This window comes from Rhipicephalus sanguineus, chromosome 11 (genome assembly GCF_013339695.2).
Source record: "Rhipicephalus sanguineus isolate Rsan-2018 chromosome 11, BIME_Rsan_1.4, whole genome shotgun sequence".
NCBI classification, from domain to species: Eukaryota; Metazoa; Arthropoda; class Arachnida; order Ixodida; family Ixodidae; genus Rhipicephalus; species Rhipicephalus sanguineus.
The window spans coordinates 58,028,965-58,047,109 of record NC_051186.1 but is presented as its reverse complement, the minus strand read 5'-3'; the positions used below and the strand labels follow the sequence as shown (position 1 = coordinate 58,047,109).

Sequence of the window (18,145 nt, the reverse complement as noted above, 5' to 3'; positions counted from 1 at the left end):
TAATAATTACGGTATTACTGACAAAATTCCTCTAGCGCAAATGCGTTCAATGGCAAAACAATTAAGCATATCAGCGCAATCACCAAACTTACATGGCAATACTGAGAAAAATAAAGTGCTTATTATTTGAATACTTTTAGCACGAGCATTGAAATACCGAAAATGAATTATAATGACCAAACAGAGCAATTTATTGAGCGTGATAAAACATACTTACGTCAAGTGACAAGTGGTTACATTCTTAATTATTGGATGCAACAAAGTGCTTCCATGCCGTAGGAACATGAGAAATCTAACACATAATTATAATGGGCAGTAACGAAAAGAGGCACAGAAAAGCCTAAAAGTACAGAACACAATCGCAACACTAGTGTGAGCCTAAAGTGAAAGGACACCGTGTTAACGTTCATGAAGTAACACTACAGAAAGCACCATGAACACAGGCGTAAAAGATCTAAGAGAGTCGTCGATCCTAATGAAAATTAATATTCCACAATTAAAAGGGTAAATTTTTACCATCTTATTCACTCACATTTGAAGAGTGAGACATAACACGAATGTTAAGTATGCCTGAAGCAATATGACAGCATTCCAATGTCTTCTTTACCAAAGGAGATTAGTTAATGACGAAATCCTAGTATAGGATCGGCAGCGCCTATTCCAATTACAAATATGGAAGTAATGGCCAATGCAGAAGAAAAAGATTGAAGTAACATGATGACATACATACTTGCACTTGTGTACATACATTGTTAATGGTCTCGTACGTAAAGTTGGAAATGGTGCTTCACTCCCACAATATATGGCATCCACGCTCACACTCTCCAACAACTCATTATAGTGACACTTGCGAAAAAGATACATACAATGAGATTTTTCTAGAGCACATGTAAATATCTGGTTTCCAAGAATGTTAACACAGACTGCAGTCAATAAATATGCTAGTGAGATGTCTAACAGTCGGCATTGGCTGAGTGCTGACATGATTGCTTAGAAAGTGAAACTAATGAATGAGTGCTTTTAAACAAAATACCAGTGCAAAGTAATACTATGACATCATCATAGACACTACGATTTGCTGCAATCTAAAAAAAAAAAAAAAACGTACAGCATTCAATGTATGTGGCAACACCTAAGTCCTAATACAACAAACCAACTTGTTAGGTTGTGCTAAATCATCCTGTGAAGCCAGCCTAAAGTTCAACATTTAAGAGCACACAAAAAGTCATCACTCCGCATGAAAGGTGAAGCAAGTGCTGATAGACGTAGGAACTCATAGGAACACTCAGTATACACAACGTGAGGATCATAGTTTAAGCGACACAATACAAAAGGGTTTGGAGTTGACAATTTAAAGTTGTGGTCGCTCACCAGTACGAATACATGGGTTTTCAATAAACTTATGACACTGCGAACGTTCATCTGGTCATCAAAGAACACTGTAAAGAATCGTGAAGAAAAATGAACTGTTCTGACTACATTTTATTGCATGCACGACGATGATCTAAAGAAAATAATGAAATTATTATTATCCTACGTAGCTAGGCACAATCACAGTGCTCCGGAACAACTGGTAACATGTGCACTTGCAAAAAAAAAAAGAAAAAAAAAGAAAAAAGAAGCCCAAGCACTCCGTACAGTCAACGAGCGAAGCTGAACCATGCTGCCCTAGTGTTTATCACTGGGTTAATCCCGACGATTCATTAAAGTCTTTCTCAATTACTGGTTACAACTGTCCAGAAATCTTAATTGGTGTTTGCCGCCCCTGTGTTCTCTTCTTCATATTTAGTGGACCAGTGGCAAGTAATGGGGCATGCCTAATTTTCGTGGCACATACGCGATAGGAGTTTCCTGTGTGCAGAGGACTGCCGGATTTACCTTTCGCTTAGCCATAAAAAGGTTCATCTTGAGAAGCTCTGACAGCAGAACTTACACTTAAATGGTCACTGTAGTCCATGCTGACGCACGTGTCTTTTGAAGCCCTGTTTCTGCTTAAATGCCCGGGGGCATGAAGGGCACTGATATGGCCGCTCGCCTGTGTGGGTGTGCATGTGGTCCTTCAGTGTGCACTTTAGTGCAAAGCTTGAGGGGCATGAAGGACATTTGTATGGCCGCTCGCCGCTGTGGGTGCGCAAGTGATCATTCAGTATGAACTTTCTGGAGAAACTGTTGGGGCACAGGTGACATTGATACGGCCGCTCGCCTGTGTGGATGCGCACGTGATTCCGCAGTGTGGTCTTTGCCGAGAAGTCTTGCGGGCACGAAGGGCATTTGTATGGCCGCTCGCCCGTATGGCAGCGCAGGTGACGATCCAGTGCAGGCTTTGCTTTGAATCCTTCGGGACATAAGTTGCATTCAAAGGGCCGCTCACCCGTATGAACCCTCATGTGCCGTTTCAGGTGAGACGACTTGTCAGTCTCGTAGTCACACAAGTTACAGTGGTGACGGCGTTCCCTGCGTGACTTCTTAGCATCCATAGTTGCGGGATGGCTGAAAGGCGCCGAAGCTGCACAAAGAAAAGAATACGGGTTAGTCAAATGCTGTGTTTCTTTTCAAAAGCAAATAAACTTATATTCTAGGGTTTTACATGGCAACAGCGCTCTATGATTATGAATCATGATGTAGCGAGGAAAGCTGGGTTGTTTTGAACCACCTAGGGTTCTTTCGAGTGTACGAAAATTTAAGCACACAATTGTTTCACATTTTACCCTCAGAGGAATGCAGCCACTGTAGCCAAAATTTGGAACTGAGATGAGATTAATGTTAGCTTACACTAATTCTTCACTGAAAAAGACTTCAAGGTGATTTCAGACAAGACATAACTGGTTAACCAACTTTCTACATTTGCTCGATGTGCAATTGCCAAAAGATTAAGCTTGCGAAACACATTGCTACTAATAAAATACATTGAACATAATCTACTGCCCTTTACACTCTTGCTACAATGTCTTATCCTTTGACATACCTTTAAATGCATAAGCATGCAGTAAAAAAACAGTATACCAGACGGTATGCCGCACTGGACAAGGTAAAGTAGAACAATAGAAGTAGTACTCATTATTTCTTGAGCACTACAATTAAAACACCAAGAAAATGCGTATTTTCAAGGGTAGCAAATACGACCATGCTATTAGAGGTCTTTAGTTTGTCTGTACCATTTTCATGTTATCATGCTACCAGAATACCAGATGGAATCTAAGCATGCACACACCTTTACAGAATGTAGACTTGCCTTCATGGAACTTAAAGAGGTATTGACAAAAAAATTTTGGTCTCACGCTTTTTTTGGTGCAATGTGTTCCTGGGTGCCTGTTAGTTATAACACGGCACATTGTTTGCTGCAGTGCGCGACAGATAATTGATTAAAGGCTCCTCATTACCGACCAGTGTAAGTTTCGGTTTCAAAAACGACAAGCCTCCGGGTGCAACTATCACTACCTAGGGGGTGCAGCGTTCGATCACGTCAGCACACAGAACTGTGACGCAATTCCGCGCGGTTCTCGAGCAGCAGCCGAGAAGTAAGCTGCTAGAACGAGCACGGCAAAAAAAACATGGTGGCTATGACGTCATCATAAATTGTTGCAGCATGGTCACGTGAGGGAGGTAGGCGGTCCCAAAGGGGTGTCAGTAGCGCGAGGATGTCGATCGCTCACGCAAGCTTCAAATTTCATTTAAAATAACTTCCAAGCTATATTTGCTGTTGGTATTTTACAGATGATACACGCATGTTCACCCGAATGAATTCCGCAGGCTATCTCTGCCGCGAAATATTGTATCAGTACCCCTTTAAGCTAATCACCAGATAAATTTTATGTTTATGGCCGTAAATGTGAGAGACTGGTTAGGTGGCGCCATCTGGCAGGGCCCAGATGAACCAGGCAAGAACAAGATTGTTATTACAGAAACATGCTGCATTCTACTTTTCTACTGGTGTTAAATCCCTTGCAGCGGTGAAATTCCAAATGACTTGACATTTTACTTTTTTCCCTTTAAGAACACTAGGCAAAAAGAAACGTTATGCGTTGCACGAAGTGTCATAGGATTTCGATACCATCACCGGTAACCCTGTATTCCATACACCCCTTTGCGTATACCGAAATACGGTACCTGCTAAAAACCCCTATTACAATCTTGCCACAGCGGTGATGGAGCCTTAACCCAAGTTAAATATTATTTACAGGCAATTATCATCATCATTTAATGGTTCGTGCAAATGTATAAACAAATACGTTTATGTATGTACAGAATTGTTTACATATGGGTAGCTGAACCATTGCTAAAATAAGCGTTCCGGTAACACGATAAATGCAATCCACTACTCTGGTAAAACGATAAAGTGATATAGTATACGAACACGGTAAAATAAAAAGCTACAAATAAAAATAAACCTAGAAACGCAACAATAAGACCCTCTAACAGATAGAAAAAACAGAATTTAAGAAATAGTTAGCAAAATCAAACATCAGTTTTCATCAATTTCCTTCCTTCTAAACAAGTGCATTCATAACACTACTTACAATACGTGAACTTTCACGTGCAATGTGCTACACTCTCTTGGAGCACCTAAACAACAGCACATTACTAAGGAGGCTCCAGCCAGTGAACACGCTACTCTCTAAAGAGACCAAATACATGAGCATCAAGGAAAAAGCTGAAATCATATTCTGTACTAAGCAAAGCACAGAAAGCATGAGCTGCAAATATGCTACATAATTACAAAACACAGCCATTAACAAAAACTAAAATGACATATTCAATGAAAGGCAGTAGGAGTTCACATGTTCTCCATCCAACCATTCCCGACACTGTACCTAGGAAAAAAAAAAGAGGCGAACAAATTGTTACCAGCAGTGAACAAAATCACAAGCAATATTATCAGGTCTACAAATATTGCTACTATACCGGGTGTTTCAAGAAAAATGTGTCGGAAAATTTTCTAAAATAACGGATGTGAGATGTTAATGTGCTGCCTTCATAATTACTTTTTCTATGGCGACAGACATCTTAACATGAGTCAATGAATTTCATTACTCCGCAACAACTACCAGAGGATGCTTTAAGAAAATCAAGCGGCAATGGGCTCTTCGTAAAAAGAACTTCAATCCTCCCATTTCAGCCGGACACCTGTCTCACCAAATGAAAAGGTTTAATAAATTTCTTTAACTACTGCCGTAATTGATGTCTCTAGTTGTCTTAAAATGTCTAGCGCTACATAAGAGGTCATTATGAAGGCTACGAGCAAATATTCTATTTCCTGTATTTATGAGGATTTTCGGACACGTTTCCTGAAGCACCCTGTATAAAATGCAACCTTGAATCACATTTGAATTCTGAGCTAGTCGCGTCATCACAAGTAATGCACATTGGTACGGTGGTAACTTCTTCTCAGAGCACATACTGTACCACCATGGAGCAATCTCACTCTCGACTCATTCTGCTTTGATAAGCATGAATAATGTTTCTGCAGCTGTAAAAATGCTTTGATCAAGACATGAAATGAATAAAAATGAGAGGACTTAGCTGAGAACAATTGCTATCCCTGTACATGCTCACATAGGGAGCAGAGTTGTAGCTATCTTTTCTAAGCAGCACATACAAAATTACTCCCTGAGCGCTATCATGTGGTAAAAAAGTCAGAAAATGTTTTACCACACTGCACTTTCCTGGAAAGCCAGCTTTCTTTGTGGATGCGAAGCAGGCTTGTTTGGTTCATTGCCTACGACGCTGCAACCTGTGGTCAGTCGTGTAGCCATGACTGTTCTAGAACTAATGCAAACACCAATGATTACCTTGGAATGTATGATGACGCATGCATGGAAAAGTGTGACATTTCTCGAGATCAAATTTTGACAAGATGTGACTGTGCTCTCTGCTAAAGTTCTGCTGGGCACAAGTATGCCCAACAGTTTAACTTTTACTAATGCTTTAACCCTTTCGCTACCGTAAAAAAAAAGAAGCAAATTGCACCAAATTTACCGAAAAATTTTTTCACCGAATTTGTAGAACTTCTTTTCTGAATAAAATGGTACCATTCTTAAATTCAATGGGGTTCCTTTATTTCACTAATTTTGTCAGAAAAGATAACTGGAATATAACTTCAGTGCATGGCAGTACAATGAAAGATGGTATAAAATGAAAGCCGAGACACAAATGGCACAGCATGGACAAGTGTGGCCATCTAGCGTCAAGAACAGCAACTACGACAAGTGTAGTCGCTGTAGTAATTCGACAACAGGCTTCAGCACCCGGGTTTCGGCACCTGGGTTTCGGCACCCGGGTTTCGACAACCGGGTTTCGGCACCAAAATGTAGATGCTATGATATTAGCAGGTACAGAAAAACTGAGCCAGGACCCATCGTGTCGCCATGATAGAACGTGTCTTTCTACTTCTTCTTTGCCTTTTCTGGCTGGCTGCATTTATTTATCATTTTCGACAGTCGCCATTGGTTCCACATGGGAACAATTTTTGTTGATGACGAGTATAGTTGTCATCGGTCATTTTGGTACATCTCATGATGACTATACTCGTCAACGGGAGTGAAAGGGTCAAACTGCTCTACCTTCCAATCTCGCCAAAGTGTGACGACATTACAGTCTGTAATGTGTAGTTAACGATATTACAAGTCTGCCACTGTAATGCAATTGCCCAAGAAAAGACAACCGGAAACTTCTAACAGCTGGCTGCAGATCCTTACGTTGCTCTGGACTTTCATCACACGCATCAGCACTCAGTTCCTTGCTGTTCACGGCCTTGGGTTATTGGATTGTCCAGAACGAAAAAAATATGACACCGAGTGCGTTACGTACTTAAAAGTACTACACCACGCAAAATACAGAGCAGCATAAACTGCAGAGAAAGAGGAAGGGTGCGTCTCGTCTGCATATTTTGACGTGTGCGTCACAAGCTGGTGTGTTTGCGTCACACAATACTCCGGCTCCGGCACGGGAGAACACAGGGAAGGAGTTTAGCTTGCAAAGGCTAGACAGAGAAAGTGACAAGGGTGCGAAGCTCACATCCTCACATCATGGTTGCACACCACTTTAAAATATTTTTTATCTCTGCTTGTAATGAAGCCATTAAAAAAATTCTTGTGGTAGAATCGTCTGGATTATAACATACAATAAATATTGGGATTTCAAGTCCCAAAACCACTATTTGATTATGAGAGACGCCGTAATGGAGGGCCCCGAAAATTTTGACCATCCGGGGTTCTTTAACGTGCACCTATATCTAAGCACACGGGCCTCTAACATTTCGCATTTGTTGAAATGCCGCTGCCACCACCGGGATTCAATCACACGACCTGAGGGTCAGCAGTCAAGCACCATAACCACTAGCCCACCACAGTGGGTGAACGCCCTCTATTAGACATGCAACAACTTCCAATGCATAACTCAAATTTGCAATGTGGCCTGGTGAGGAGCCCTTTAAAAGTCCCAGTTCAAAGCATCAACCAAGTTGTAAGGATTTCCTTTTCCAAGCTTGGACTATGTCCAGCCATCCAAAGATAGGCATGGGGTGCCTGATCCCCATGTGCTCGGGTCCGTGGTGTCGCAACGCACCAAACGCCTGCAGACTGCGGGCGCCCCTGCGGGATGCCCTAATTTGCTCCTGGCTTCTTATGGCAGAAGCTTTTCTCAGCACAATACCTTGTGAAAGATCAAAGCAGCAAAGCTTGTGCTTGAATTTTTTCTCTCATGCCATCAAGTGACACTACAGTGTATTACAGGGAATATCAACCAAGTATATGTCATCGTGCTTTAAATAAACTGCCATTGGTAATATAAAGGAAAATGAAGAGCCCAGATTTCAAGTGAAGTTAACATTATACCTTGGTACTTCATGAACAATACACGTAACATTACCATAGTAATTGTTTTGCCTTGAAACAGCCTACACTAAGACAAATGGTCAAATTCCATTAAATTTCTGCCTATTGGTTCTATAGGTTTATGGAGCTCAAGCATTCACATGCCTGATTGCTTGAAAACAGCACCTCTAATGCTCTGGTACGGACACAGTAAGTAGATCACAGCTAATTATGAGCGTGTAAAGAAAAAGCTAGATGGGTCACCACATTCCCACAGTAATGATTATTAATGACAAAATTCCTTCAGCAGAAATGTGTCCACTGGCAAAACAATTAAGCATATCAGCGCAATCACCAAACTTACATGGCAATATTGAGAAAAATAAAGTGCTTATTACTTGAATACGTTTAGCATGAGCACTGAAATACCAAAAATGAATTATAATGACAAAACAGAGCAATTTATTGAGCGTGATAAAACACACTTACATCAAGTGACAAGTGGTTACATTCTTAATTATTGGATGCAACAAAGTGCTTGTATGCTGTAGGAATATGAGAAATCTAAAACATAATTATAATAAAAAATAACGAAAATAGTCGCAGAAAAGCCTAAAAGTACAGAACACAGTCGCAACACTAGTGTGAGCCTAAAGTGAAAAGATACCATGTTAACGTTCAGGAAGTAACACTACAGAAGGCACCATTAACACAGACGTATGAGATCTAAGACAGTCACTGATACAAATGAAAATTAACATTCCACAATTAAAATGGTAAATTTATACAATCTCATTCACTCACACTTGAATAATGAGACATAACACAAATATGAAGTACGCCTGAAGCAATATAACAGCATTCCAATGTCTTCTTTACCAAAGGAAATTAGTTAATGACGAAATCCTAGTATAGGATCGGCAGCGCCTATTCCAATTACAAATATACAAGTAATGGCCAATGCAGAAGAAAAATATTGAAGTAACATGATGACATACATACTTGCATTTGTGTACGTACATTGTTAATGGTCTCGTATGTAAAGTTGGAAATGGTGCTTCACTCCTACAATATATGGCATCCACGCTCACACTCTCCTACAACTCATTATATTGACACTTGCGAAAAAGATACATACAATGAGATTTTCTAGAGCACACGTAAATGTCTGGTTTCCAAGAATGTTAACACAGACTGCAGTCAATAAATATGCTAGTGAGATATCTAACAGTTACTACTGGCCAAGTACAGACATGAGTCCATAGAAAGTGAAGTTAATGAATGAGTGCTCTTAACCCCTTGAGGGTTTTCGCCGTACATGTACGGCAGAAGCTTCCTGGTACCAAAGGGTTTTCGTCATACATGTACGGCATAGCGTTTATTTTTAAAACGCACGCCTTTTTCGATCATTTCTCTTGCTTAGCCTGTGCTGCCACACTTTGGGAATACGTGGTATTTTTTTCATGCGCCGATGTCTCTCCGTTGTATTTATTTTTTGCTTCCCAAAACAGCGCGCCGGCTATTGCTTGCCCATCCGAGCTCGTTCGCGGTGCAGCTGGTTTAAAGTGCGCGCCTTTTTTGATCATTTCTCTTGCTTTGCATGTGCTGCCACGCTGCGGGAATACCTGGAATTTTTTTCATGCGCCGATGTCTCTCCGTTGTTGCTTTTTTTTATGCTTCGCAAAACGGCGCGCCGTGCGCTGGCTATCGGTTGCCCAACCGAGCGCGCCATCTTCGATCATTTCTCTTGCTTGGGATATGCTGCCACGCTTCGGGAATAGGTGGAATTTCTTTAATGCACCGATGTCTCTCAGTCTCTCTTTTTTTTTTGCTTTCCAAAGAGGCGCGGCGGCTTTAAATTCCGCACCAGAACGCGCGCACGCAGTCCAGCTGGTTTCGGTTTCATCCTTCGGGTGGTTTTCGCTTCTTGCGCCCGCGCAGCTGATGGCTGTTTGGTTTCTAATTTCTCAAAGAGTGACCGCTTGTTAATCTCTCGTTTATTGCTCCCCGGGGCGCGATTACGTCTAGTTTCTGTGTGGCGCTAAATTACACAAACAATGCCGCCGTGACTGCGTTTCCTGTTTTGGGGTCTCCGAAAAACTAACTACGTCTTGTTGGCGATTAGACGAAGGATTACTGTAGCTTTTTCACTTGTTTTGCTTTCCGGACGGGCGCACAACCATAGAGTTTTCTTCCGTGCGCTCACTGACGCAGTTCGCACGCTATGGAAGTGCGTGCCGGTTGCTCTGCTGCCGCTGAGTCGAGCAGAGATTCTTCCGATGCGGACTATGCCCCAAGTGCCGAATAAGAATCTGATTCATTGGATTTCAGTTTGTCAGATGAGGATTTTTTGACGAGTTCAGACTCCTATGACGATCAAGGAGCGACATCTGAAAAGCGTGCGCGGCGAGCCATGCTTCAAAGACTATCACACGATGAAAAGTTTTTAGTGTTAGAGCACGAACATTTTTAACCGGAAAAGTACTCTGGTGCGCTTATTTTTGTACGTGTGTGAGCTATGTTTAATACAATGCATAATATCTATTTATAAAAAACTGTTCAGTTTTTTTTATGATTTTGCTTGATTTTACTACAAATACAGTCGACGTCCGATTTCCCGGACGCCCGAAATTCCGGACATGCCCGATTTCCCGGCCTCATCTGTGGCACCGTCAAGTTCCCCGTAGAGTCAATGTATTAAAAAGTCCGAAATTCCGGACGCTTATAGCCTTCTCCATCCGATTTCCCGGACTTTTCACTGTTAACCGCCGACCCAAAGTCAGCACCGACGCCGCCATTTTGGTTGTTTTCATTTTCATATCCTTGAACCCACCATACTCGCATCAGCAGCAACGCCGCGCCGCGCCGCGGCTGCCGTAACCTCGAAACCGCACGTGTCAATCTCAATCCGCTGCCAGCCGTAGCTTAGCCAAGCCAAACCTCACTGTGTTCGTTCACGCACTATAGTTCACGTGTTGTTTTGTCAGCTGTGCCAGCTCTGCGGTCGTGTCTGCGGTTGATCGTTTGCTGCTGCGCGCTACCTTCAGTGATCACGTTTCCCGACCTTCAGCATCCACCGAGTTCCTAGCTGTTTCGTGCTGCGCTTTTCGTTGAGCGGATTCGCCGTTTACAGCAATGGCACCGACTGCTCCTTCGTCTTCGTCCGCGCCTTCGAAGCGCACAAAGCCACCTCGTAGGCTCACGATGACGAACTGCCATCCGCGGACGTTGCCTTCGACGATCTGCGCGCTGGCGGCATGTTGATTCCAGTCAAGATAACCCTTGAGGGCTTCGCCGACGCTGACAAAGACCTCGAGCTATGTGAGGAGTTGACCGATGACGAAATCATTCATCAAGTTACGGAGGATTCCGATGACTCCGACACCGAGAACGAAGAGCCAGCTCCTACACAGCCAACGAACACGGAGTTGACGCGAGCACTGATGACACTGTCATTGGTGTACAGCGGCAACATGACGTTGACTGAAATTGAGGCAGACATAATCGCGGGCAAGCGGACCGTGCAAAAGAAAATAAGCGACTTCTTTGCTGACCTATGAGGTAGTGCCGGCCACGTCGTATTTTTTTTTATAAACAGCTCTTTTCAGAGCCACCTAAACAATGCATTGGCTGAACTGCTATGGGAATCTTGTACTCCGGCTGTGACCCTCTCCGTCAGCGAAAAATACCTACCAAAAATGTGCGTTTTCACGTGCATTCGTTTTTCCGGACTGCCCGATTTTCCGGACGTTTTCGCGGTCCCTTGAGGGTCCGGGAAATCGGACGTCGACTGTAAACCATGTGTATGTATCAACAAAAATGAATTTTTTTGTCACGTTGCGGTCACGAAAATAAAGTTTAGACAATTTTTTTTCTAAAATAGAATCGCCTGAAGAATTTATTTAAGCAATAAAAAAATTATACATTCTTGGACTGGATTTCATGAAAAAATTCAACCCTCAATGGATTAAATGTAATACCAGTACAAAGTAATATCATATAATCACAAACACTATGATTTGATTTAATCTCATAAATAAAAAAATTTGAAAAAAAAAAGGCCATGCAGCATTCAGCATGGGTGGCAAGATCTAAGTCCTAATCCAATGGAACAATGGGTCAGTCATTATGCAGAGCTCAGACAGCCTGTATGGTGCAGTAAATACGACTTTCATGTCGTACCACTGGGCCACCTTTTTAATGATGCTATAGTGAAAATATAGAAGCCATACTATCACTATTCTAACCACAACATTACTGTTATTACATAGCTTGGCACTGCCATAGTGCTCTGGAGCACTTTTTAAAAAATTGGGGCAGTTAAGCACTAGTGGTGTGAAGATTGATGAAGCAGCGGATCTGGTGGCATTGCCCCTTCCTCCTCACCCTCACTTTTCCTGCATTAATTAATATATTGTGAGCGCAGTCACTGATTCTTCTTTGTCAACTGGACATATCATCATCATTTGTACAACTTCCTCATCTGTACATATCATCAGTGTGTGTCAGCTTGAGCTCACTATATTAATGAGCTTGGCCTTAATTAATGCGACTTTAATTAGCTCAAGCTAATTTGTAAGGTCTTAGCATGGGGTTAACTGGCAGTCTTAAACCACATGGTCTTAATCAGCAAGATCTTAATTAACTTGCTCATAATTAGTGTCGTCTTAATTATTTTGGTCTCAGCCTAACACGGCTTAATAATCATGGTTATTGATTAGCATGTTTTCAGCAAGACAGTTTCATTAGCTCGGTCTTAGCATAACCTGGCATAATTAACTTGGCCTTGGCTTAATTACTTAGTTCTACAACCTAGCAAATTAGTTAATCATCCGGGCAAACGTGTTTGGGGAGCAAGCAGAAGATGAAGGAAAGAACGAAGAGAGTGCACGCCGGCCGAGCAACGCGTAGTAGTTAGAGGCCGATCATGATGATAGAGGCCGATCATGATGATGGCAAACGAAAAGCTTAACAGCTCCGCTATAAAAAGATCTGACAGCAGAATTGACACTTAAATGATCACTGTTGTTCATGCTGACGCATGTGTCTTTTGAAGCACTGTCTTTGCATATACACCCGGGGACATAAAGGGCATTGATATGGCCGCTCGCCTGTGTGGGTGCGCACATGCTCCTTCAGTGTCAACTTTAGTGAAAAGCTTAGGGGGCATGAAGGGCATTTATAGGGCCGCTCACCGGTGTGGGTGCGCAAGTGGTCATTCAGTATGAACTTTCTGGAAAAACTCTTGGGGCACAGGTGGCATTTATACGGCCGCTCGCCTGTGTGGATGCGCAGGTGATTCTTCAATGTGGTGTTTGCCGAGAAGCTTTGCGGGCACGAAGGGCATTTATATGGCCGCTCGCCCGTATGGCTGCGCATGTGCTTTTTCAATGTTGACATAGCTGCAAAGCTTTGAGCGCATGAAGGGCATTTAAATGGCCGCTCGTCTGTGTGGTTGCGCAGGTGAGCATCCAGTGCGCTCTTTGCTTTGAAGCTCTCTGGGCACAAGTGGCATTCAAATGGCCGCTCGCCTGTATGAACCCTGATGTGTCGTTTCAGGTGAGAAGAATGATCAGTCTCATAGTCGCACAAGTTACAGCGGTAACGGCATCCTCCATGCGGCTTCTGAGCATCCGTAGTTGCTGGATCGAGAGACCATGAAGCTGCACAAAGAAAACAAGACGGCTGACTCAAATGGCCATTTGCATTTGAAAAAAAAAAAAGCTTAAATTCTGGGGTTTTACAGAGCCACAGCACTTTACCATTACGAATCAGGATGCAGTGGGCAAAGCTGGGTTAACTTCTCAGCACCTAAGGTTCACCTGTGTACCAAAATTTAATTACACAATTGTTTGATATCCCACCCCCTGAGGAATGCAGCCACAGAAGCTGTAATTAGGAAATTCCAAAGAAATGAGATGAGGCTAATGTTGATTGATACTAATACTTCACTTAAAAAGGCCTTCAGGCAATTTCAAACCAGGCAAAGCTGGTTAAAAGGACCCATGAGAGCCAATTTTTTGTTTGTGACTTTTATGCTTTAATTAATAGCTTTGCATCTAATATTCCTGGAATTGAATCGTACATGCTCTAACATATTGTATAATTAATGTTGGCATCATTAACAATGAAAATTTTGGCATCACTTCAGACCGCCCACCAGAAATCATAGGAAACTGGCACCCCACTACGGTGGAGCACTGTAATATCACGTGCGCTCGAGCTTTGGTGACGTTCAGAGCGCACTTTTTGAACCGGGGCCTTGCATGCAGGATGAAAGACGGACGTGACACATCAGGCCTGTTCTCATGCTGAAGTTATTGTCTACAATGAAACAACACACCCTCCTGCCAAGCACGCATTTCGCTATCCAGAGTGTGCACCCTCAGAAAAAAAAAAGATTGCTCACTACAGCACTTAAAACGCCATTGGCATATGCTAGAATCACTTCGAGAGCTGCCTGATAACAGCGTGAAGGGGACGAGGAACAACAGTCCCTGTCGGACACCAGTCGTGGTATTCTGTGTGCCTGCAAACTTGTCTGTGACGACAACACTTGCTTTACTTGCTAAGCGTAACAGAGGGACCCCTACCTGCGTCATAATAGTGGAAATGTCGAAAGGTTCTTCCAATTCAGATGAGCACTTACGCTAACTTTAGAACTAAATTAAAATATCTGAACTGCAGTGTTCACCACCAGTAATCAGTCAGAAGTGCCCACGTATGCAGTGCAATCAAATGACACAAACATCTTGAGTTTGCGATTTTGGTGTCGGGGTCCTTTAACCACTATTCTACATTTGTTCAATATATACAGTTGAACCCCTTTATAAGAGACACTGTTATAAGAGACACGTGGGGTATAAGAGACACCAGCGTGCTACATGAAAGTAAGGGTTGATAGGAAAATGCATAACTTAGTACCCTGCTTATAAGAGACATCTCATATAACAGGCAAGAATTTCTCCCCCATGCGTGCCTCTTATAAAGGGGTTCAACTGTACTTACATACGATTGCTGAAGCACCAACTGAGCGAAACACATAAGAAAATAAATTGAGCATAATTTCTTGCCCTTTTCAGTCTAACTACAATGTCTGGACTTTTAGCAGCCCTCTATATGCATAAGCATGCACTAAAAGCAACGGCATACAATAATATATGCTCCTCTCAACAATGTAGTAGAACAATGGACGTGGCACTCATTATTTCTTCAGCACTATAATTAAAACACACAAAAAAACGCATATTTCAATGAGCAACAAATGTGACCGTGTTAGTAACAACATGAAAAGATGGAATTTAACAAATACCCAGCAAAAGCAAACACCCCTTTTCAGCGATCTCCTTTTTTCTTAAACAAGCGCATTTATACTAATGCTTACAATATATGAAATTCCACGTGCAATGTGCTACACTCTCTTGGAGCACCTAAACAACAGCACTGTACTAAGGAGGCTCCAGCAAGTGAACATGCTAGAATCTAAAGAAAACAAATACATGAGCATTACGGAAAAAGATGAAATCAATTTGTGTACTAAGCAAACCACAGAAAGCGTCAGTTGCAAATATATGAAATAATTACAAACTACAGCCATTAACAAAAACTAACATGACATATTCAATGAAAGGTAGACAGTAGGAGTTCATGATGTGATGTTCCCCATCCAAGAGTGATCTCATAGTCCTTGACATGCACCTAGGGAGAAAAAGAGGCAAACAAATCGTTACCAACAGTGAGCAAGATCACAAGCAAAATCAGCAGGTCTACCAATATTGATACTAAACAGGGTATTTCAAGAAATCGCCTAAGATAACAGAAATGAGATAGTTGCTTGCTGCCTTCATAATTACTTCTGTGGTGGCAGATGTGCTGGTAGGCTCGTCTGTAGTGGCAGGCTTGTCTGGTTTGATGATCATTGATTAAAGGGACCGACAACCAATTTTCACAGTACCTATTTTCTTCAGTGCAATGGAAAGCTCACCGGTCAGAGTGCCTAATCACAGAATGGTAAAGTGGAAAATGCCACGAAACATTTGTAATCAGAATTTTTCCATCCGTGGCGAATATGAGGTCACTATACACACAAGACAACATATGCCGCAAACAGTGAGTGTGACAGCGGTTCGTGTTCGAGTGCAGTGAGTTACTGCGCATGCGTGCACTTCGTGTGCATGCGCCGCGGTTCGACATGGTCCACTGGCGGCCGCGAAGGCAGCGCCGCTTCTCACCGTGCAGCTCCTTTAACCTCGTAAGCAGCACAGAATTGAGTGGGGCTGGATAATAATATACATACTCTAACTTTGAGGACTAATTATGGAACTCATGACAGCATCAGACTACACACAGCAAAGTGATCGACTTCATAATCCAGCTTCAAGGCTTTTTCGCAAGGCTGCGCGACATACCGGTTTTTGTTATTTTTACACACAATTTAAAAATATAAATCCCACTAGCAACGCAAAAAGGATGCTGGAATCGGTCACTATATTTTACGATCTTTTTATCTGTACCAGGATCTAATCCTACGTTCTGGCCAGTTGTCGGTCCCTTTAAGTAGAGCACAAGAGGGGACAATCACGAACACAAAATGACGCAAACACGCGTTTGCGTCATTTTATGTGTGCATGATTGTGTCCTTTTTTGCACTACTTAAGCAGTCATCATGGCTCACCAACTAGCCCATCAGTACATATTAAGCTGTCTGGTTCATTGCCTTAGACATTATAATTGGTGGTCAGTCGTGTAGCCACTGATGTTTCACAATTTATCCGAACACCTTAACATGTAATGTACGATGATGCATGCGTAGAGGGAGCTGTGGAGTTTCCAGAGATCAGATTTCGACAAGGGGTAAGAGTGCACACTGCTAAAGTTCTGCTGGACACAAGTGTCTACAGCAGTTTAAACTTTACTAATGTTTTAAACTACTCTACTTTCCAAAATCACCACAGTTTAATGACATTACAGTCTGTAATGTACTGTTAACAATACAGTAGACTCTCAGCAAATGGAAATCTCTTAAACGGAACTGCTACATAAACGGAACAACTGCCCTTACACCAACGTCTTATAGATCGAGTTACGCGAGATCAGATACAAAAGAGTTTGCTGCCAGCCTCACTTGGTATAACATTACAATTTGTTGCTATCGCATTCATTGCTTCGTCCTTGCGCCCCGCCACGGTGGTCTAGTGGTTATGGCGCTCGACTGCTGACCCGAAGGTCGCGGGATCGAATCCCGGCCGCGGCGGCTGCATTTTCGATGGAGGCGAAAATGTTTGAGGCCCGTGCACTTAGATTTAGGTGAACGTTAAAGAACCCCAGGCGGTCAAAATTTCCGGAGCCCTCCACTATGGCGTCTCTCATAATCATATCTTGGTTTTGGGACGTTAAACCCCAGATATTGTTATTATTTTATTGCTTCGTCCTTGCGGTGAAACTGTGACTTTTTTCTTTTCTTTCGCTGGGGGGTTAGGGTTAGGGTCTGCGCGTCTGTATTGAATGATGATGCTCACACTGCGGATGACCAGCGCGGCCTCCATTTCATTTTCACTTTATTTCCGTAAAGGCCCCGAGTGGGGGCATTATATAAGGGGTGGGTGTACAGTAAGGATGCATGATACATGACCATTCAGGATGAGAAGTGCAATTTTACAGCATCAGTGAAAGCATCTGGGTTGGCGGTGGCAACGATGGCGTGGGGAAGGCCGTTCCAGTCCACAATGGTGCATGGGAAAAAAGAAGAGAAGGTGAGAGTACGGGTTTGAGGACGAGCAACACTCAAGCAATGACCTGTACGAAGGGATATGCGAGCAGACAGTGAGATGTAAGGTGGCTGATTAAGTGAACTGTGGTACGTTTTGTGAAACAGGGACAGGCTGGCAGCACTAAAAATTGCGCAATTGAGAAAAATTTGAAGCTGGTCAGGCATTTTGGCGCAGCGTGGCGCAATTTCAACAAATTTGCGGATATGGCTCAGCTTGGCGCAAAAATAAGGAATTGTATCAAATTGGCACAATTGGCGCAGCTGTTGCGCCCCTGATACTATGAATAATAAAATACCGGTGTGAATCGAATAGTAAACACTACTAGAAAAATATTCAAAAGTTTGAATATTTGCACATCCCTAATTATCAGTAACTTTTAAATGTAATGTGCTAATTATGACAGTAAGTGCAAACAAATTAAAGTTGACAAAAAAACAACTTGCCGTCAGTAGGGACTAAATCTACAGCCATCGGAGAATGCATCCGATGCTCTACCACTTCTATCAATTCTATGCCTTCCTTGGCTTCGTTAGGTTGCATGTAACAAAGAAATGAGCCCTTGAT

General features: G+C 42.5%; 1 protein-coding gene across 1 annotated transcript; it reads right to left on the bottom strand.

Moving 5' to 3' along the window:
- Positions 1-217: 217 nt before the first annotated feature.
- On the bottom strand, positions 218-13,326 carry LOC119374696 (zinc finger protein 782-like). The gene is made up of 2 exons (XM_049411143.1): positions 12,834-13,326; positions 218-2,540 (listed from the first exon to the last, which is right to left on the bottom strand). Exons 1-2 carry the CDS (start codon positions 13,209-13,211, stop codon positions 1,944-1,946), a joined length of 975 nt encoding a protein of 324 aa, XP_049267100.1. The 5' UTR covers positions 13,212-13,326; the 3' UTR covers positions 218-1,943.
- Positions 13,327-18,145: the final 4,819 nt, after the last annotated feature.

Bases quoted from the DNA above. Each gene is read 5' to 3' on its own strand.
- LOC119374696 (XM_049411143.1), bottom strand. From the start codon at position 13,211: ATGTCAACATTGAAAAAGCACATGCGCAGCCATACGGGCGAGCGGCCA. The intron at 2,541-12,833 runs TGATCATTTAAG...AAAGAAACACAG, and splicing joins TGCGTCAGCATGAACAACAG to CATTTGACTAACCCGTATTC.